Source organism: Ruditapes philippinarum, unplaced genomic scaffold, assembly GCF_026571515.1.
Source record: "Ruditapes philippinarum isolate M1 unplaced genomic scaffold, ASM2657151v2 ctg2521_1_1_1_1, whole genome shotgun sequence".
Lineage (NCBI taxonomy): Eukaryota > Metazoa > Mollusca > Bivalvia > Venerida > Veneridae > Ruditapes > Ruditapes philippinarum.
In genome coordinates, this window is record NW_026853420.1 from 50,537 (window position 1) to 72,109 (window position 21,573).

At 32.7% G+C, this 21,573-nt stretch overlaps 2 protein-coding genes across 6 annotated transcripts in view; one reads left to right on the forward strand and one right to left on the reverse strand.

Moving 5' to 3' along the window:
• Nucleotides 1-947: 947 nt before the first annotated feature.
• LOC132736829 (TBC1 domain family member 23-like) lies at nt 948-15,614 on the reverse strand. Of its 2 annotated transcripts, none has more exons than XM_060724044.1 (15): nt 15,473-15,614; nt 12,933-13,041; nt 11,425-11,530; nt 10,734-10,938; nt 10,239-10,362; nt 9,782-9,953; nt 8,869-8,972; nt 7,973-8,107; nt 7,551-7,676; nt 6,745-6,820; nt 6,150-6,287; nt 5,640-5,779; nt 4,934-5,129; nt 2,616-2,754; nt 948-2,094 (listed from the first exon to the last, which is right to left on the reverse strand). In XM_060724044.1, the coding sequence occupies exons 1-15, from the start codon at nt 15,499-15,501 to the stop codon at nt 1,818-1,820; spliced, it is 2,076 nt and encodes a 691-aa protein (XP_060580027.1). In that variant the 5' UTR covers nt 15,502-15,614; the 3' UTR covers nt 948-1,817. The 2 variants fall into 2 exon arrangements, with proteins under 2 accessions (XP_060580027.1, XP_060580028.1); XM_060724045.1 differs by having other exon boundaries at nt 951-2,094; nt 7,551-7,646; nt 15,473-15,613.
• A 4,809-nt stretch (nt 15,615-20,423) lies between these two features.
• Nucleotides 20,424-21,573, forward strand: part of LOC132736830 (E3 ubiquitin-protein ligase CBL-B-B-like) — a 44,139-nt gene continuing 42,989 nt past the window's right edge. For all 4 annotated transcript variants that reach the window (XM_060724046.1, XM_060724047.1, XM_060724048.1 and 1 more), the window contains exon 1: nt 20,424-21,004. In XM_060724046.1, coding sequence (XP_060580029.1) covers nt 20,466-21,004 — 539 coding nt within the window. In that variant the 5' untranslated portion in view covers nt 20,424-20,465. The remainder of the gene's footprint in view (nt 21,005-21,573) is intronic.

Below are 21,573 nucleotides of genomic sequence, written 5' to 3' on the forward strand. Positions count from 1 at the left end.
TTTACACATAAAAATTTTTTATTTTTGACCATTATTTCACTAATCATTCAAGAAAATTTTTTTACTTTCCCTTCATGTTTTTAAAAAGATTTGAGTCAAACTTTCCAGTTAACCCAAATTTCAAAATGCGAAATTCTTGCGAGTATTTTTGTTTCACTCATAAACGCACAACAATCAATATTTTCACCAATGCTAAGCATAAAATGCCTGTGCAAAATGAATAGCTGCTTTTCAAAAAGGCTTGTAGCTTTTCCATTTATCACCCTACTTTGGAAAATTGAAAGCTGTGATTCCTTGAATTGCTAACAGATAATCCCAAAGTAAAACAAATTTAGAACATTTATTCAGCATGAAAATAAGTACCAGTATAGTGTTGGGCCAACCAGCAAATTTGTGCAGACTGACCATTCTCTATAAATTGCTGGGTAATCAATCCAAGTATTTTCATACCTTATAATAGCCTTTGCATTACTAATGGATTGTTCCAACAGAACAAGTTTAATACATAAATTCAGCATGCCGAAAAAAAGAGTTAAATATTCATTCTTTCCCCCAGAGTTTCCAAGGCCAATGACACATGTAATTAACTACCACACAATGCACGTTAAGCTAAAAGGTTTCAAAATACTATACAATGTCAGGGGAAATGGGATAAAAAATTCAAGGTTAAATGAAAATCAAAAAATAATTGCAAGTGGGTTTCTAATTGCTACGCAATGTTAATATAACCCCCTTTGTACATAAGTGCGGTGGATTCAACTATAAAAAAAAATAAAAACATCTATTAACAAGACAGCCAACATACTCCCCCTTAACCTGCTAATTTTTTAAATGGGCTTGCCAGCTTCTGTTTTAGGACCTGTCCATTATCATTTTTGGGGGTATGAAGATATTTTTTTTTAAAATATTCAGCCAACAGCATAGAGCCTGGACAGACTGCATGGGTGTGCATGCTGGTGTGGCTCTATACTGGTGGCAAAGGTTAATCATTTTTGGTACCAGCAGGTCAAAGGTTCATCAATCTCTATGTGGAATGATGGCCAAATGAAAACATTCATACATCAAATAAACCAACGTGGAATGAATGTAAAATATTTTCACTGAAAGAGCTCTGAGTCCTACCCAAGCACATCTGATTAAAAGTAATGCACAGTTGCAATAGAAACTATACGATGTCTGTATGCATGTAGTTATCTATGCAAAAGCTCCAACAGAAATAAAGAACCAAGATTATAGTACAAATTAGCTGTACAATGAAAAAAAAACAACATTATAATATGTTAACATTTATGTCTTTTCCATTTGCATAAAACCTTGTATCTTGAAAAATAGACCAGAAATCAAACCTAATCAAGACCTTTTATGTCATTTTTTTTTCAGAAATCAGTAAAATGCAATTGCATGATTAAGAATTAAGTGTCAAACAATTCTAAATATTTCTTATCCTCAATTCCATTAATTAACCTTTATACAACGTATGCACTAGTTCTGATAGATATCAACTTGATTGCATCATCAGTATAAATTCAGGCTAGCCTCCTCACCCATGTAGTATCCTCACACCAGACTCTATATTTATAAGTTCTCATATTTTGATATTGACACCTATTCCAACAACAATGGACAGTCAAGGTAAAGTCCATTTTACAAATATAGGGTATGAAAAAGCTTAAACTTTCACTAAAGCAATATTTTCTGGGATAGGGGGATTTGAGTATTTTATGACAAAAACTGGGAAAGTTGTCAACAAATTCACTAACTACTTGTATGTTAATCACACTTTTCATGCATTCGAAAAAATTCAACACAACACGTCATCAGCTTTCCAAAGCATCTAAAACTTTCATAATCTGTTGTTTCACAATCTTGGTTGCCTCCCCTGCGGTCGGTATGACGCATCGGTCCCTATTGGTAATCTTAATCCCTTTCTCCTCGTTGGAACCGTATGAAAATGTTATCAAGTCCGGATGCCGCTTTTTAGATGTAATTTTAACAATTGTTCCCAGTGCACGACGGCTCTGAATGTATGCCATTCCTTTCTTCTTTGGTATTTCACGTAAAATATATAAGTGTGAGTCTGTGACAAGAATATGGCTGAAGTAAAAATCATTAAAAAACAATACATTATTAGAAGAATAAAACAAAAGTTTTACTGTAATTCCATTTAAAGCAGCATGCCTTTAGATTCATGCTAAATAATGTTATTTTTCATAAAAATTTTAATCCACGAACATTACCAAAAAAGTGTCCAATTATGCAAAAACAGCTCTTACTGCATTAGTCATGCAGTAGAAAAATGGTGATACTGCAAAATCAGGCATTAACCACAATTAATGCAATTCATTCAACAGCTTAATTGAAAGCCTTTAAAGGTGATAATCTCAACCTTGTGGAAGTCAAAAGAGAATTTCACCAGAAGTGGTTTCAAACCCACAACTTCCGAATTAGGGAGTCTGATGCTTTACCCCTACACCACTCTTCCTCCACTACAACCTGAACCACCCTTCATGTTTGACTTCAACTACTGATTCTTACTAGAACGTGTGTATAATTACAAAAATTCATCAGGGTTAGGGTTTGAAATATGATAAAAGATGCATGAACATCAGATTTACCTAGGATGAAGGAATCCATTATTATCAAGTTCTCTACACTGACATGAGTAGACAATGTCTGGTTTTTTCAGCCATGTTTCCAGACTAACTATCTCCCTCCTCTCATCATCAGACTGGTCCAGAAACTCTCCTTCATCACCTTAATTAAAGGGGGGATATATATTATACAACCATTAAAAAACACAGTTATCATACTGACAGGAAAATCTTACTTCTACAACAGTGTTCATAAAAGATATCATCTGATTTCATATACATCTCATATCTCAATATTTAATAATAATTGTTTTATATAGACATGATTGAAAAACTCCTTAGTCCAGATACCTTACTAAATTGAACAAAAAAATTGGTTTGGAAGCATTCTGGTATAAAAACAGCCAGTTCCTAAGTTTCACTGCATTTCAAAATAGGAATAACATTTCATTAATGAAATGATTTATCTATGTTAACCTTTAACCTACTGGACCTGAAAATGATTAGCCTTTGCCTCCAGTAAACTGAGTAAAGCGCCAGGCCATCCTACACTTCCAGGCAGTCTGACCGGGTTTAAAACTATTGGTAGCTCTAGATGTACAGTCAAAACTGCCCTATCGGCCACCTTTATAAAAGCGCCACCTGCCTAAGTGCGCCATCTCTGGACATCCCCAATGTAAATTTATATATATTTGCCACCCATTTTCATCCCCAGAAAGCCGAAATTACCAGATCAAACGGCCAGTACAAGAACGTTTGTCGCCATTTTGAATCCAATATTTTTTCTGTACCATACCGTTTTCGTACCGTTTTACATTAATTCTTACCAGTAGTCGGTAAATTTGTTTATAAGTTGGAAGCTATTTATTGTCGCAAATCAAAACGTTACTCGACAAATTTCTTCATTTGTATTGAGAACAACTTGTATTTAATTTCCTTTTGTATGAATAAACGTAATTGATATCTTTTCCTAAAGTTTACGGAGTTGAAAGAAATTAAATTGAATCAATAACCGAGCATAGTTAACTTTGTATGTGCGACGTTTTAACAATAATTATGCCTGTGAGATAATCACAGTTATATAAACAGGCATTCTATTTGTTGAATTGACCAAAACATTTATTTTAAATGGCCATAATATTTCTAAAACTGTTTGAAATGTTTAAAATGCACATTTTAACACTTTTTATCAATTACATGTATATGTTCTTCTTAACATTAGATTTTTAACATTACATATTAAATTCTATGGTTTAAATGTTTTATCTAAAAATAAAAAACGAAATCATTGCAAATCATGGTGTTTTACATCATATCTAAAAAATAGTTAAAAATAGTCACTTTTCCTAGCCAGAGTTCAGCCCTGGATAAGAGAGCCACCTGTATAAGAGAGACACTTTTACAAATCTCTTATACAGGTGGCTCTCTGGACATCCCCAATGTAAATTTATATATATTTGCCACCCATTTTCATCCCCAGAAAGCCGAAATTACCAGATCAAACGGCCAGTACAAGAACGTTTGTCGCCATTTTGAATCCAATATTTTTTCTGTACCATACCGTTTTCGTACCGTTTTACATTAATTCTTACCAGTAGTCGGTAAATTTGTTTATAAGTTGGAAGCTATTTATTGTCGCAAATCAAAACGTTACTCGGCAAATTTCTTCGTTTGTATTGAGAACAACTTGTTTTTAATTTCCTTTTGTATGAATAAAATGTAATTGATATCTTTTCCTAAAGTTTACGGAGTTGAAAGAAATTAAATTGAATCAATAACCAAGCATAGTTAACTTTGTATGTCCTAAGTTTTAACAATAATTATGCCTGTGAGATTATCACAGTTATATAAACATGGCAGTCTAATTGTTGAAATCACCGAAACATTTATTTTAAATGGCCATAATTTCTAAAACTGTTTGAAATGTTTAAAATGCACATTTTAACACTTTTTATCAATTACATGTATATGTTCTTCTTAACATTAGATTTTTAACATTACATATTAAATTCTGTGTTTTAAATGTTTTATCTAAAAATAAAAACTGAAATCATTGCAAATCATGGTGTTTTACGTCATATCTAAAAAATAGTTAAAAATAGTCACTTTTCCTAGCCAGAGTTCAGCCCTGGATAAGAGAGCCACCTGTATAAGAGAGACACTTTTACAAATCTCTTATACAGGTTTGACTGTATTTTTGTATCTTATTTTTGAATTTCCTAAATTTTTTTAATGGACTGTTCAAAATTCAAAACAAGACAGAAAACATTATACAAATTCAGCAAGTTCTGTGTTTGATATAAAATGTATTTTCACTGTTAATAGAATAATTAACACTATACCTTCATCTTCATCACCTATAGTGAACACTGATGCCATATTTCGGTACCGTTTCCCCACCCTGTCTGTATTACTAATATGTCTCTCCTCTGCAATTTGGTCATTCTTGATGTAGTTAGATAATTTCTCTTTCATCTCTGTTGATTTACTCTTCACAACATTTGATAGTCTTCCAAAAATAGAATCCCCAGTATCACCCTGTAACAATAAATTCCCTTCATTATTTTTTACATTTATCTTCAATTCCATCAAAGCTTAATTTTACTGCTAGCACATATATTCAATTTAATTATTCATCCTTGTTAATATTTTCATGCACTTATGGGAGGTATAGCATAAATTATCAACATAGTTTATAACAAACTTCATCCAGATACAGTCAGCACACAAGCACTGGGTCAAAAACATCATCACTTATCTACTCCAGGTTTTTCGTCCTTTTTGACATTTTAAAGTTTTAAGTCAATCCATATCCAACTTCTTAAAGTCACACAAACACTATTAAAGTAACTAGGAAACTAAATTAAATAGCAACATTTTACTTTACATCCAAAGGAGTAACAAACTTGCCACCTGTGCTAATATCTAATGCTTGAGTAAGCATATGGTAAGTATAAACATCCTTCCATCAGCTAGCTGCATTAGAGAATTTAACATTCAAATTGTGGTGTAAACACCTTATTCTGTAATCATATTTAAATTATCTACCTTGGCACTGGCAGGTTTAAAGTCGTCACCACTCTCTGCATCACTTATATTACCAAGTTCCGGTACACAAACTATACAAGATTTAGGGTTGTGGTCCACTATACCATCATTTATTTGCCCATTTAATAAATGATGTAAAGCTGAAACATAAAATAGTTTTATGATCCTACATTTTAGCACAAATGAAAAATACATCAAGGAATTATTTTTTTGCTCAGTGGTCTAGAGTGTTCGTACTAGGTTTTAATATTCATGGTCATAAGTTCGAAACTCAGTCAAGGTGGAATTTTTTCCAATGCAGTTAACAATTTAAAATGTTAATCATTTTTATTTCTAGGCTAACAAAACTTCAAACATATGAACTGGAAAAGTTTTGATAATTGTAAAAGCCCAAAGAGAATTATGAGCTCAAATTGTGTAATATTCTAAGACAATGCACTCTCAAAAATTCCTAACTTTATAACTATGACATGTTAAAGCAATAATCATGTCTATAAAATCAAATCATACCAGCATAACCTCCCCTTGCTACGCTGACATATTGTTGATGTTTCTGTAGAAAGTTGGCAACTACCATGTTAACATATTGGTCCTCCTCATCACGTCCACTGCCAACAAAACAAAGGTGTTCCCCACCAGCGGCTGATCCTAATAATACATCATATATAAAATATATTTACAAAGTCGGACCTCGGTCGAAAAAAAAATACATAGAAATCGTTCACTTAAAGCTTCACATCTTCAGTGTATCAAATTAATCAAAACATCAACTCTAGAAAATAATATCAATAGTTTATGATATCTATAAATATTCACAATTTTCAGAATGAACCCCCCTTGAGGAATGTAGGAGGGATTTTGTCTTCCATAATGGAAGGGCTTTTGTCCTACCCGTACATTTCCCTAGAGACCATTTGTCAAACTTATCAAATCTAAATGAGATTATTTTATTCGGGATGATTGGTTGGTGTGGAGGGTTGTTTTGTTCTCTCTATTTTAACATATCCCACACCCTGTATTCCAGCAGATGCATAGCAGAGCATAATTATATTCTTATTACTCTAGAAATTAAGAATATAGAATATTTATATAACAGGGTACATACCAGCAAGTATGGCTTGCTGCTGTGCTGAGAACAGTCCCTGTACAGCAGTGTTAAACTCTTCAGGATTTTGTAACATCTAAAATATACAATAATTTACATGAAATTACCATAAAAATAAATAGCAAAGATTTTTTCTACATTCAAAATCTCTTGTTCAATATATATGAGATATACAAAAAATCAACTCTACTTATGCCACATAACCTTAACAATGAAATATTACAGCTTAGTTATAAAAGAATTAGACAGCCTAGCGGTTAGGTGTCTGCCTTTCAACCAAAAAATTAAGGGTTCAAGCCCTACCGAGGGTCACATGTTTCCTCATATGACACCAGGTTTGATTAGTTCCCGAAACCAGACTCAAGAATAGTTCAAAAACATGTTACCTCGTTTCCATTAAAAATGATCTAACAACTGTAGAGATGCCTTTATTTACAATTGTTGGGTATTTTTCTGGGTTTTTTTTGTTTTGTTTTTTTCTGGGGTTTTATGTCACATCGACACAGTATAGGTCATATAGCCACGTTCCAGCTTTACTGGTTGGGGAAGACCTCAGGTGCCCTTCCGTGCATTATTTCAGGCACGAACGGGCACCTGAGTAGAACCACCGTAGTTGGATAGCTTCCTCACATGAAAGAATCCAAAGTCCCTGTCGGGATTTGAACCCACAGCGGTGAGGGGCAAGTGGTTGGAAGTCAACGACCATTAATCACTTGGCCACAGACACCCAAATGTATTTTTCAGGTAAATAACAGGTAAAACAATCAGGCAATAAATATTATAATTAAAGAAAATATTTTACTCACTAGATTTGCGTCTAAATGCATGGCAGTAGGAAGATGTCCACTGTTGTATTGTTCTGCTGGTCGACAATCTACTACAAAATATCGTACTCCATCTCCCTGTAAATTACAATCTTCTATACTCTTATACTGCAAACAATAAAGGCTTGTTCATGTCATCAGAATACACAAAGGATAATCTACACATCCATACAGCCCAACAAGACTCTTTACCTTCTGCAACTTAATTTTAGTGCTTTGATCTTAAATCCCTTCCAGTAATAAAGTAAAAATCCAATTTCAAAGAAGGATAAACAACAAGGAAAAGGTAAATAATGTAAATTTTATGAATACAAAGGAATGCTTAATTCAAAATTGATAGTTTTTTAACTGTCCTCTCTCAAATAAAAATTGGTTAAATATCACCGAATAAGTAGGAAATTTACCCCAGCAGGACTGTTGGCTTGTAAAAGTTCGCCTACACCGACAGGTAGGCACAACATCTGCGATAACTGTTGATCGGACTCCTCTGAGATTTTCAACTGTCCTAGACTTGTTCCATACAATGGTCGCTCATAGTCCTGTAAAACAATGAGGAATGCACATTACATACCATTCCTCTGTCAACACACATGTACATAGTGTTTTTGAAAGTTCAATTATATACAAATGTACAATAAACACACTACTTCTCTGTCAGCATTCATGTGAATAAAGAGTTTTTAAAAGTCTATTTTAACAGTCACTTGTCAACAGTCTTGTAAACAACAGCTGTAAGTATGAAAGCATGCTCAACCATTAGTAAAAACCTTGATAATGTAGATTTTCTAAGTTAAAAAAGAGCCATAGTTTTGTCAAAATCCATGTTAAGAGATATGGGCCTTCGATAGTGACTTCATATTATGCTCTCAAGTAAGTGTTTGAAGTTTCAACCAATTTCTTCAGTAGTTTTGTAGATACCAACTTGCAACTTAACCAAAGTGTGACGCTGACACCTGGGTGAATATAATGGCTCTCCCTATTCTTGAAATCAGGCTAATACAGCAATTGAATAATAATAAGTTTCTAAAAAATTTCAAACCACTTATTCATCACAATGTTAGCCAGAATGATGTAGATGCAACAAATCTGGACAAATTCTGATTTTTTAAAATTAAACTATCCTTGCAATATTTCTAGATTAAAAATTCCTAAAATAAAATCTTGCATCACATTTTGTTTTGCATCTGCAAAGGTGCAAGCCAACCATTAGCATACTGGCAGCAACTTATTTTACCCATGCAACCAGTGCAGAACAAGATTGATCTACAATATACCTAGATGTTACAAAGTTAAAACTCACCCGTCTAAATGACTGTGGTGTTTTAGAGGCGTAATACTGTGCTAATGAACAGAAATCTTCAATATCCTCAGCTTCTAGAGCACTTGGAAATGATGCTATCAATTCTGATAAAACACACAAGTTTCATTTATATAGACAAAGTAAAAACCATTTACATATGACAAAATAACAAAATGAAAAGTCACTATATAAATCAACAGAAAATCATATGTGAAACAAATATTAATATGTGGCAGAAAGTTTCCCATATAAATGAAATTGTCTTTTTACTAGAAATATGTCCATATAACACAAATGCCTCCACCATTCCAATGTTTTGTCAGCCTACAAACGGACAGCATGAAGAATGGACAAGGAGTAAACTATATGCTCCCCTGAGTAGTGGGGGCATTAAACAACTAATGTACAAATTTTCATATAGATCTAGGAACCGCATGCATCAACATGGATTGTAGCAAAAATCTTCTTAGGTCAAATCAATGTTTTTTAAATAAAAAAGATAACCAAATTTTGAGAGTAGGATTTCATTTAATGTATACTGTGACCAAGAAATTAATTTACAATTAAGCCATTATATTCACTGACCAAAACCTGAATATAACAACAAGTGTATTTTTTCTATAAGTCTTATACATAAGAGCAACATGGTGGGGAGGTTGACTGGTTAAAGCATCAGACTAGATATTTAAGAATCACTAGCTGCATTGCTTTATTCCCTTTTCAGATGCAAGCTGTTGTTTTCTTGAGCAAGAATCTTTACACTCATTGCTTAGTACTGGTTATTTCCAGGAATGGATTCAAGAGCCTGTCAACAAGCTGAAACTTTTCTACAAAATCTAACTAAAGATGAGTTCAGTATAAACTCCCAACAACATACACTCAAATATTTACAGCATATAGTTTCTATACTAACCAACTATGGCCTGTTTGTCTTTATCTTCAGCTTCTAACAGCTGATCTCTGGCATTAACTAAGATAACAAGAGCCATGAAAAAACAGAGGAACGGATCCGACGTTTGTAGATATACATCCCACATGTTGAGTATTACCTTTAAATCACAAACCGAGGCAAACAAACTTCGAAACTGAAAATGTATAAAAAATGAGGGTTTAGTTACTTTATGTCAGTAAACCATAACTAATTGCAATAAACCATAATTAATTGCAGTAAACCATAATCAATTGGCCAGGAAGTCCAACCTGGCACCTAATATCAAGACAAAATACATGACAACAATGAATGTGAAGCTAGGTCTTTTTAACTCCATTTTAACCTTGAATAAATTCTTCATATAGGACAACTTTATAATGTCATATAAATTCTCTTGGTATCTGTTTCAAACTATCACTAAAAATTACATTCCACTTACCCAAGATTGTGCATAAATATCAGGTGTGATACGTTTTGTGTCTAGAAATGAGCAGAGCTCTGGGTCGTGATACTGCAACAGTAAACGAAATAAATGGAAAGGTTTACCATTCTTTTTGCAATCTCTGAAATAAAAGATTACAAAGTGAATATCAGATACAACTATCACTGCATTTAAAATAGTCTAGTATGTTCATAGTTCTTGGAAGTTCTCAAATGAAAAGAGAAAGGTCATACATTTTTTGTCAAAAATATTCCATTGGAAGATTATATACAACACATATACTGACATTTAATTTGTATTTTGCAAGCATATTGCATCAACCACAGAAGGCTCAAAGTTGCGCAAAGAAAAAAATGCTACACTATTTCCTTATACTCTTTTAAAATTGAGATATTTTGTGATTTCAAATCTCAACATAACTGCCTTTGTCCTTCTTTACACATAAGTTTTACAGATATGTCATTTTTCTAAGACAGAAATTTTTTTACTTACCTTGTAATGTATTTATTTGTGAGAGCATAAAAGCAGTTGTATAGTTCGGATTTACTCAGTTTTAATGCCATCAGAGGTTGTAAAATATCTAGCCAGCCGTTGTCAGACTTATAAGTCTCTCCTCGTGATTTACAGAAGAATGTGATTATAGACTCAATATCTCCAAGTACAGACACTTTCTCTTCTTCTTCATTACCTAATCTGTCTGTAAAACAAGATATAAACATTTTTGTGTGTGAAAAAAGGAATAAACATTATTGTGAAACATTCCTTATTACCCAAGCTGTCTGCAAATGTAAAATAAGAAATCAACTTTTGATGTTTGAAATATGAAATGTCTTCTTCTTTTTTCTTGAGACAACTTTTACCTACAAGAGGCATAATCAGGGATTATCTGCATTAAAAAGTAGGCCAAATATAAGACATAAGTGCCACTATGAAAATTCTTAAAATTATGCCAAGATTTTCTCCTAATCAACTTATGGTTCTGTATTACTTATGTACAGCAATAAAATAGTAACACTTTGTTATACCATAAATCATAATTACACATATTAAATGACTCCAGAATTATGTAAAGTAAACATATAGATAAGTACAGACTGAAAAAAAAAAACAGACAAGACGAAAATCAAGAACAACAAATAATTCAACTTGAAAAACAATTGAAATTAACAATATGAGTACTTACCAACTAATTGTGTGCAATCATCTCTAAGTTGGGCTTGCTCTTTCAGGTCAAAGAAACCATCAAAGGAAGCAAGAGCATCTCCTTTACCTTGAACTTGTAGGCATATCTGTAACAAGTCAATAATATACATACAAGTATTATTATTTTTTTCCTTTCATCAAATGGTTTGCCCTGGTAAACAATTTGTTTTTTTTTCATGACTCGAAAATTTTCCAGTATGACCTGACCTTGACCTACATTGCAACCTTTCTGTAGAGCTATAACCTGTTTACAACAACAGTATCATTTTCCCCAATCTTATCAAATGTTAGACATCATAATAAATTTAACCTCTCCAGAGCAAAACTCTTTCGGAATAGCAAAAGAGTTTGTCTTCGTTTGTCTTCCAAAGGGTGTTGCTTTGCAGAGGTTGCACTGTATAGTATTCCCAAAATGGTGAAAAAAACACAAGCATATTTTCTAGTTTCATTTTGATATATTTTTCTTTAGCACATGATATTGCTGTCTATCCATACAGACCCATAAATGTACATGCATAATATATGTATTTGCAATAATACACTAACAGCTTTTGTTGATATGTTTTGAAACAAACTGCTTTCAAATGGATATCTGTTTCTTCAAAAATCATTTTCAAATTAAACATTATATATTTCTGTTTACAAAACATCTACTGTTATAATAAAATAAAAGAGCCATGAAATATTGTTATAAGTGGAGGAATATACAAATGTATCGTATAAGTACCTAATCTCACACCCAACCTATTCTCAAACCTTTCATTCATGTGCTGTTATTTTTTTACTAGAAGTGACTATGATGTCCTAAATTTGTGTGCTTAAAAGCTTAGTTTCTGACAGATATGTCTGCTGATGTCAAATGAAAACAGTGCATAGGAACAAATATTTACATAACATATTTAATTACTTAGTGTAATTTCATACAAACTGCTATTACCTTTGTAAGTCCCATAAATACACCATTAACTATTTGTGAAAAAGAATATTATAGACAAAAATATCTTAAAGCAGGTACCTGCATCGTGTAGGGTACTTCATTGTCACGTGATAGTCATATAACAATCACTTAATTGACTAAACTAAACAGTAGAATTTTAGAGATACTTGAAGGGGTTTGAGATTAGGTTCTTTATTTTAAGAGGCCATGTCAGTTTTAAAACAGAGGGTTGTGCTTTTCCAAGATGGACATAGAGCTTTTTTAGTTGTTGAATTTCAGTCAAATTTTACAGAAATGTTACATAAAGATGAAAGTGTAAATATGTAAAGAATTTTTATAAAGATATATCTTTATTTACACTAAAAGACCTCTTGAATGCTAAGCGGTTTGAGAACTGGTTAGTCCACGATATATACCCGTATATGTATATGAAAGATTGATCTACATTTGATGAACTTATAGTTTAGTTAGTGATTTTTTTAAGGTACATGTACTATTACTATTGCTAAAAAAATCTGAGATTATGAAATAAACTATGGGCACTTCATTACCTGCCATACATCTGCTCTGTGTTTTTGTGGCACAGGACGTCCCTTGCAAATATTGCGCAATGATCCAAAATCACATTCCTGAAGTAATGCATCTTCTAACTCTTTATTCCTGAAATAAAACAATATAGGTAATGCATGTTAAATGAAGAATGCACCATAACTTCATTCTTTAAAATCATGTAATTTCTCCTAAAATTCAATTTCAACTAAAACCCGAAAAAGATGCTGAAAAACTTTAATAGATTGTCAAACATTTAAATGCCAAACTTCTTTTAATTCTATGAGTATGCTAAGGTATTTCCTTGTCAGCAATAGCTTTACTAAGGTGACTAACAAAATAAAACTATGTGAGAAAATAAAGTAAGGCTATTAGACAAATATTTTATGTTTATCACTTTATTTATTCATGGACAACCTCATTAAAGGAATGTGTATACAAATTACATTATAATACTAATTATCATTTCCATTAGCAACAACACAACTTTTAGTGCCAGTTTTTGCCCAGTAAATCTTGTAACTTTGCGACTACTGGTATAGTCTGAACATAAAGCCAGGAATGGTTTGCACATCAAGCAGGGTCCATCAAAGCCAATTTCAAGCACTGGTCAAAATGCCATAATTAAGCAATGGTCAGACAAATGTATGCAGGTAATAATCAATATAGTATACTATTAAAAGAATGGTTTGTGCCTCTGGCTCAGGCACTTTTTTCCCCACAAATTACTACACACTTCAAATTGCATGATTTACTCCACATGACTACAAAATGTTTGTTACTTTTGAAATACAGTCCTTACAAGTTTAAAAGATTCACTAGATATCTCAAATGAATCTTTCATCATTCATATGAAAACATAAACTCATTTAGAATCCAATTTCGTTACATGTATCCAAACTGGATAAGAATTGCTTTTAGGAAAAGGATACTTCTATTTATTCTATATCTTAGATATTGAAGTATTATTCATGCTAGGCATATTTTTCAAAACCATCATTCTTTGCTAGATACTTGCATTAATGTAATGATTACTTTAGTAGCAGGCCCTTAGCTAAATCAAACACACCAACTAATATGGGGAGGTCAAAGACCGGGCCCGCATCGCGAGCCCGGGCTTTGGCTTGCACGGCTATAGACGACACGTGTATATTTAAAAGAAAATCAAATAAAAAACAATTAAAAAATACATAGAATTCTATACCTATCAATGAAATTTTCAGTGTCAGTTCTAGTTGGGCACCGCCATTTACAATTCAACTCAATGATAATAGGCGGGTATTCCTATAACGGAACAAATCTCAACTTTTCGGATTAATAAAAATCGTTGAGTGTTCCGAGTGAAAACGGAAGCAATGCTTTAAATACCGAATGACACCTTTAAAACGGAAAGAATGAAAATAATTTTTTAACGACTTCCCCGTTCATATGCTTTGCCTAATTTCATAGTATGAATAAGGTTATGCTTTAAAGTCAGCTCTCTGATACAATTTTTTATACATTCACAAGTTAGTATTATGACCATATTTTTTAGACCCATCAGCAGCTGCACACTTTTACTTCACATTGACTACCACTGGAGCTTTATAGCAAGCTCGAAGGGCCCGCTCGCAAAGCGAGCTTTATGGTAACATGAGTACTTGCTAGATAGTGATGGTTTTGAAAACTTTCGTCGGAAGTGCTGATTGGACACATCACAACTTTTCAAATTACAATATAACATGAAATGCCGAGGAATTCTGATTGAAAATGGATGCGTGAACTGGTGTCCTGCACACTTTCAAAGGATCCATGATGGGACAGGGAACCAGAATAAACGGAAGCAGTGCATGAAATACCGAATGACAAGTTTTAAAACGAAAAATGTTAAATAAGAATGAACAATTATTTTATTCTATTCCAAGTATTTCATGGCAAAAGTAAATCAAGCTCGCTTTGAGACTTTGCCTTTTTCATATTATGTTTACGGTCTATAATAAAGATACAACACACTTAGTTGTTATGTTTAGTTGTGTACATCTTGTACAATAAGTCAATATCATTATTTTGCAGGGTTGTCATTAAGAGGCGACAGGAGGCCAAAATACCTGTCTCAAATGCATTATGGGCCGCCTCAAAATTAAGAAAACACTCTTTGTTATGCATGATAAAGACAGAAATGACCGCCTCAAGTTCAAACCAAACCTTCTGCAAAAAATGTTAATGACAACCCTGCTGTAAATGCCCATGATTGGCAATAACATTCATGTTACAGAATGAACTCCCGTCAATAAAGCTAGTATTGTATACCAAGCACTGAGTAGTTCTAATCTATTACAGACAGACACTCAAATTATAATTTAACAAAAATAGCTTACAGTGACCTGGTGACAGCTTTTTTCAAGTTTTGCATGAACTAAGATAGTCCATCAGCTATGACTTAGGTACAACAATCCTAAATCATGTATATATTTGTTAATCCGAACAGATCAGCGATAAAGGCAAAAATCTTTGAATGAAACAAAAAGATTTTGATTGACAGAAGACACAGATTAATATTTACCAGTCATTTTCGTCTGACACTTCCGCCATGTTTGGATTTGACGTGTTTGCCACAAATCAACTTGTCGTAAAATAACATGGTAAAGTAATAATTTAGAATATATTATTTAGATTTACAAGGATAAGTCATCGCCTAATGAACGATACTCATTAATTAAGCTTAATTTAAGTTTGTTAAAGATTTTACGACATTTGACCTGGATAGACTGGTTTCGCTTTAATAGTTTTGCCTTTGCGCTTTTTATAAACGTTGAGTTCATTTGCTTTCTGAGAAATGTTGTATTTGATCTACATAGAAATCGAATTATTTGTATTTTGAAATGAGTCTGTCCTACCTTGTTAAACATTTACGCAAATCTGATATATCAGTTTCATGATAAATACGTTTCAGAGCATGACCGTCACGGGTTTTACTGCCTTTAGTACATTTGTCATTTATATCTTCACAGCGGTACAAGTCAACCCGGCCCCAAGTCAACCCGGCCCTAAGTCAACCCGGCCCCAAAATTGGTCAACCCGGCCCCAAAATTGGTCAATCCGGCCCCACGGTATTTTAATTTGGTCAACCCGGCCCCAAAATTGGTCAGTGCGGCCCCAAAATTGGTCATTCCGGCCCCAAAATATATATTTTACAAAGAAAACTTTTTAAGTCATTTTGTTGTATGATGGAATAAAAATGATTTATTATTAATTGAAGATTATTAACTATAGAACAATAGTAACAACAAGTGTCGGTAAATGTAATTGCGCCGATTAAGTCTTTTATACGCAATATTGATAAATTATTATATAACATCAACAATTATATGTACATCAACATTAATTCAGATGTGATAATCAAAACAGTTTAAAGCAATCAATTAACAAAAAAGGTATAGCTGTGAAAACAAATTCTTTTAATAAGTTGGTAGTATCTTTCATGTCTTTATTCGATGTGTAAACGGGGAACAGTCTTTCGGTTCGATATCACAGGACCGTTTGTGTAAATTAAACAAAAGAAATGAGAATAAAGGCAAATGTAAGTTTTATGAATTGTATTAAATATTTAAGTCATCATATTTCATAATTAACATGCATATAAAATAAATAAGGTAGGGGAAATAAAAGAAAATTGGAAAACTTCCGAGAAATAAAAACAACGGCTTACCGCAATGGTGGTCAGAGCGCTTCTCCCTTTTATGACGTCAAACCTTCACGTCCAAGTGTTCGTTCAAGTTTGACGTCATAAGGTGACGTCATAAACGTGTTAATTAACAGGACACTTGTTAATAGCAATTAACATACAGAATGGGATAAATTTAAGTTGGCAAAAGTGCCAAATGATTTCAAATACTTATTGTTTAGCAGCGTAATAATATTGCCTAACTTTAAACAAGAAAAGTGATCGTATAGTGTTTCAAAAGTGATCGTATAGTGTTTCAAAGGTGATTGTAAAGTATCAGTACTAGCATAATGGAAATTAAGATATCAGAATTAAATAGAAATATAGTACTTATATAAAGTAAATTTGGTCATCTATTACAGATGTAAATTAAAGATGGTTTCGTGAGTGTTAATGCGATAATTAGGAAGAAATGCATAGAATTTCGAGTTAAAAGGTTTGTATAAATATAGTTTCCAACAATATTTTTTTCAATGAATTTGAATGTTTTTATTGAATACGTTCATTATTATAATTAATATTTGTTTCGTTTTTTATTAACTTATTTTCAAAGAATATTTACTGTGGAAAAAAGTATTGGAATATTACTAAGTGCTTGGAAAATTGATAGTGTTTTGTGTTTAATCACTTTATGTCATAAATAAAAAAGTATGCAATTGAATGTATGAAAATTATTTTTTTTTTATATTATTTTGTGTGATTCTTATAAATGGTTACAAACGTTTTTACAGGCTAAAGAGGTTGCCGCAATCGATGTCATGAAATCTGCTGCTTCTTTCGTCTCATTGAACTTTTGTTTTTGTTGTTAATTTTTATCTTATTTCTTGATAAGTGTTTACATTTTAAAGCAAAATAAATAATAAAAAAAAATGGGGCCGGGTTGACCAGAAATAAAATTGTTTTGGGGCCGGGTTGACCAATTTGGGGCCGGGCTGACTTGGGGACGGGTTGACTTGGGGCCGGGTTGACTGTAATTCTCTTCACAGCACGGAGTTCTCGTGTATAGAGACATGGTGCTACTGCTATTGCATAGCAACAATATTGCTTGGTTATTATTTCTGTCACATTATAGGTACAAGTATACTAAATCCAGATTTATTAAATATGTATCTGGTTAGTCGCTGTCTCAGACCTGGGCTTCATAGCTTCAGCGCCAAGCTCCTCACAAAGAAAATATAGCTGATTATATTTTCTGAGAACTTTACCGATCATCATGATTTGTTCAGGAGTTCTTCTTTTTCTTTTCTTTGTATATGTTTATACACTGTGGAGTCCATAAAGACTCAGTCCTTTTGGTCTTTTTATTTTTAATATACGTAAACGATATAGCTCAATCATTTCCAAGGCCAAAATCAGGTACGTGTATGTTAATATACGTACCTGCCAAAATTAAGAAATTTGTGATTCAAATCGAAGCAAATAATATGCGATGGGCTTTATCAAGGTAATGATAAAAAATGCATTTGAATGACTGGTTATATTTCCAGGTATATCTTTATGTAAATATCAATTTCCCAAATCTTTGCAATTATAATGGCATAAATAAAAGGCGTTAAAATGCACAGACCTGTATAGTATCATTTGAAAGACAAACTTTCAAAATGTTAACCCCTTTCATGTTGTAACAAACCATTTCAATTACTGTCCGCGTTCCGCTGTCATGAGATCTTGTTTTTTATCTATAGAGTAGATCTAGCAAAGTTGAATTTAGTATAAATAAGGAACTAAAGATTGTTGGCTCACACATTTTAGTTATGACGTAACAAATAACTTGAGTTTTTTTCACCAGAATTGGTAACATGCAAACCCAACACAGCAAAAATTGAACATGTTATAAGATAGAAAAAAATTATTAGGCCCATTTATTGACGGCAGTGGCAAACGCTAATTACAGACTATGCACGAATTCCGTCATTATTAAATATGAAAAAGTTCAGAGTAAGAATGTAGATGTTTCCAAGGTTACCTAAGATCAGACTCATTGCGGCAGTTTACGGCATATTATTTCGATTTTATAGTAATGCATTGTGTTTTGGTATATGTTGTCGCATCATTTTAAAATCATATCATTTTTGTTTTTGTTTAACTTTTCACTCGAACTGATTTGTTTAAGTATTAACTGCTTTATTTCTTAAAAATGCACATTGATTGTACTACAAACTTTATAATAGCATATTACGGTTAGTAAAGTCAATTCACTCATACATGTATGATAAGTTATAAGTTTCTTGTTGCTCATAAAATAATGTTGAATGACAAACAGACACCATCAGTAGATTTTTATAAGATGATGCTCTAACGAATATTTCAAGTTTCATACTATAAACCATTCAAGTTTCAAACATAGATAATATACGGGTAAATGAATTAAAGATATGACAACGAATATGCTCCCTTAAGGTAGAACGCGACACTTTGCGAACTTTCGAGTAGCGACTTGAAAAGTGACATGCAAAAAGTTGACCATATTTCTGATTAGGTTCCGTTAATTTTATTTCAATAGTTTCAGCCAATTTTTGTACACATGGCGTCAAAGTTATCCATCAAAGCACGTTTTTGAACATGACGTCGTTGCGTATCCTTGGCAACTGTTACGGGTATTTCAACGCCATTTCACGCCTGCCCAACAACCGTTAGCAACAAATAACAAAAAAAAAACAAAAAAAAAACAATATTCCCAACCTAGATTTTTCCATGTTTGCGTGCACAGTAATACATCGGAATCGGAAATAACACACCTGATTTTAAGCTAAGCTATATAAGTACCTATGTGCTATAGGTGTACGTGCTATCAGCAGACAATGGTCCATCCCAAATTGACCCAATAAAGAGGTTAGATCTTATAACGTTAGTTTTAAACAAACTGTTCTCTTCGCAGATTGATATAATTTAGATAGAATTACTGTAGGTTAAATAGATGAATAAGATATTTTATGTTAGAACAATGTATATAGCAGTATCGTCTGCAAAAAAAAGCGGATATATATGTTTTTGTGGGAGGTCATTTATAACGATCCTAGAACTGTGACTTGGGGGACGCGTGAGAATGCTGGGATCGTGTTTGAGCTGCTGGCATTAAGCACAACAGACTGCAGCCTGTTATCTATAGAAAACATTTAACCTATCTTAAAGTTTGTCTGTCGTGTAGTTTTAGCTGTACTTTCTCATGACTGACCGACCGAGTCTGCAATTTTCATGTAATTTTGTTGTGATTAATGCTTCCGAGAGATCACTTTGTTTCTATATTTTTATCGAAATTCTGACTGAAATCTAAGAGTATCAAATCTTCTTGCTTTCCCTCATAGTCTGGCGTGACTAGGTCATTTACCAACATAAAAAATTGCGTAACACATGACATTTTTTCCCTCAAATCATGCTGAAGGTGGAAAAGATGTTATGGTTGGTATTTAATGTTTGATAATACAAGAGGAAACTATGTGTTCCATTACCTTATAAAAACACATGTTTAGTTAAGGAAACGCAGAGATTGACCTAAACATTAAGTTTAGACGTAATGCTTGTGACGGTTTTATTGATATTTTGGACAAACGTTTGCCCAAGAGGACAAATATTTCAATCAGTGATGTCATATTTAGTGAAAGGCTATACAGTACTGTACTGCAAGTGTTAAAACGTTTCATAAATACGTAAAAAAACATTAAATCTGTGTAGAATATTGTATCAGTTTCAAACCGATTAACAATTTATCATTAGCTACTCCTTACTGTACAATGAAATAATCGATACAAATTATGAATGAACAGATATTTTACAGTCAGCGTAAATACTACAAACTGTAAACCAGTCTAATTCAGAACCAGGAAGATGCAATATGGCGCAGGGTAGTAGAACCAGATCAAATCAGCAAGGAATGAACCTTTCAGGCGTGATAGGCGTCTTGCAGGGAGTTTTTACCCCAAATAAATTAGTTGTAGATAAACGGACTATAGAAAAATCATGGAAATTAATGGACAAAGTGGTGAAAATGTGCCAACATCACCGAATGAACTTGCGGAACAGTCCACCGTTCATTCTTGATATTCTACCGGACACATATCAGCACCTTAGACTTATATATAATAAGCACGATGACAAATTGCATACTCTTAATGAATGTGAATATTTCAGGATTTTTATAGATAATTTAATGAATAAATGTAAGAATACAATAAAGTTGTTCAAAGAAGGAAAAGAAAAGATGTTTGATGAAAATTCTCATTACAGAAGAAATTTGACTAAACTTAGCTTAGTGTTCTCACATATGCTAGCGGAATTAAAAGCCATTTATCCGAATGGATCATTTGCAGGAGAAAATTTCCGCATTACAAAAGTTGATGCAGCAGAATGGTGGAAGAAATCATTTGGTGATAGGTGAGTCATGACATGACCTAATTCTATTTAAGTATGTACATGTATAATAATTTGATATTGTTTATCGATACATTTGGATAAGAATAAGGCCTTTAATAATATTTCCAGACAGTGTAAATATGAAAATTAAGTTGGGGAATTTGAATAATGTTAATGATATTTGAATCTGTGAATGTACAGTATTGCAAGGCAGTAGATTAGTTCGCTTAGTGTGACACAGTTAGTCACTACGTCAATGTATGGTCATCCTCAGAGTCACAGTCACACACCTTCCTCGTTTGAAGATCATAAAAATGACTCTGATGACTAAAAGTTATTTTTCTGAAATCAAACGTTAAATTGGGGTAATGGTTGTTAAATTAGTTACATTGTAATTTGGACAGTTTATAACTTATAAGTAGTAATAGTAGATAATCATGATGTTAGCCTGCATGTTATTGTTAAAAATTATTTAGTTTATTAATATTGACCTGTTTGTCACATGTAAAAAAATGTTCATGAAAATAAAGAAATCACAAGGAAAAAACCACAAGTACTAGAATATTTACAACACAAATGAAATGTAGAAA

Coding starts and splice junctions, on each gene's coding strand:
- LOC132736829 (XM_060724044.1), bottom strand. CDS start 15,501: ATGGCGGAAGTGTCAGACGAAAATGACTG. Junction 10,939..11,424: donor TGATTGCACACAATTAGTTG/GTAAGTACTCAT, acceptor CTTGTTTTACAG/ACAGATTAGGTAATGAAGAA. Junction 8,108..8,868: donor CACCACAGTCATTTAGACGG/GTGAGTTTTAAC, acceptor ATTGTTTTACAG/GACTATGAGCGACCATTGTA.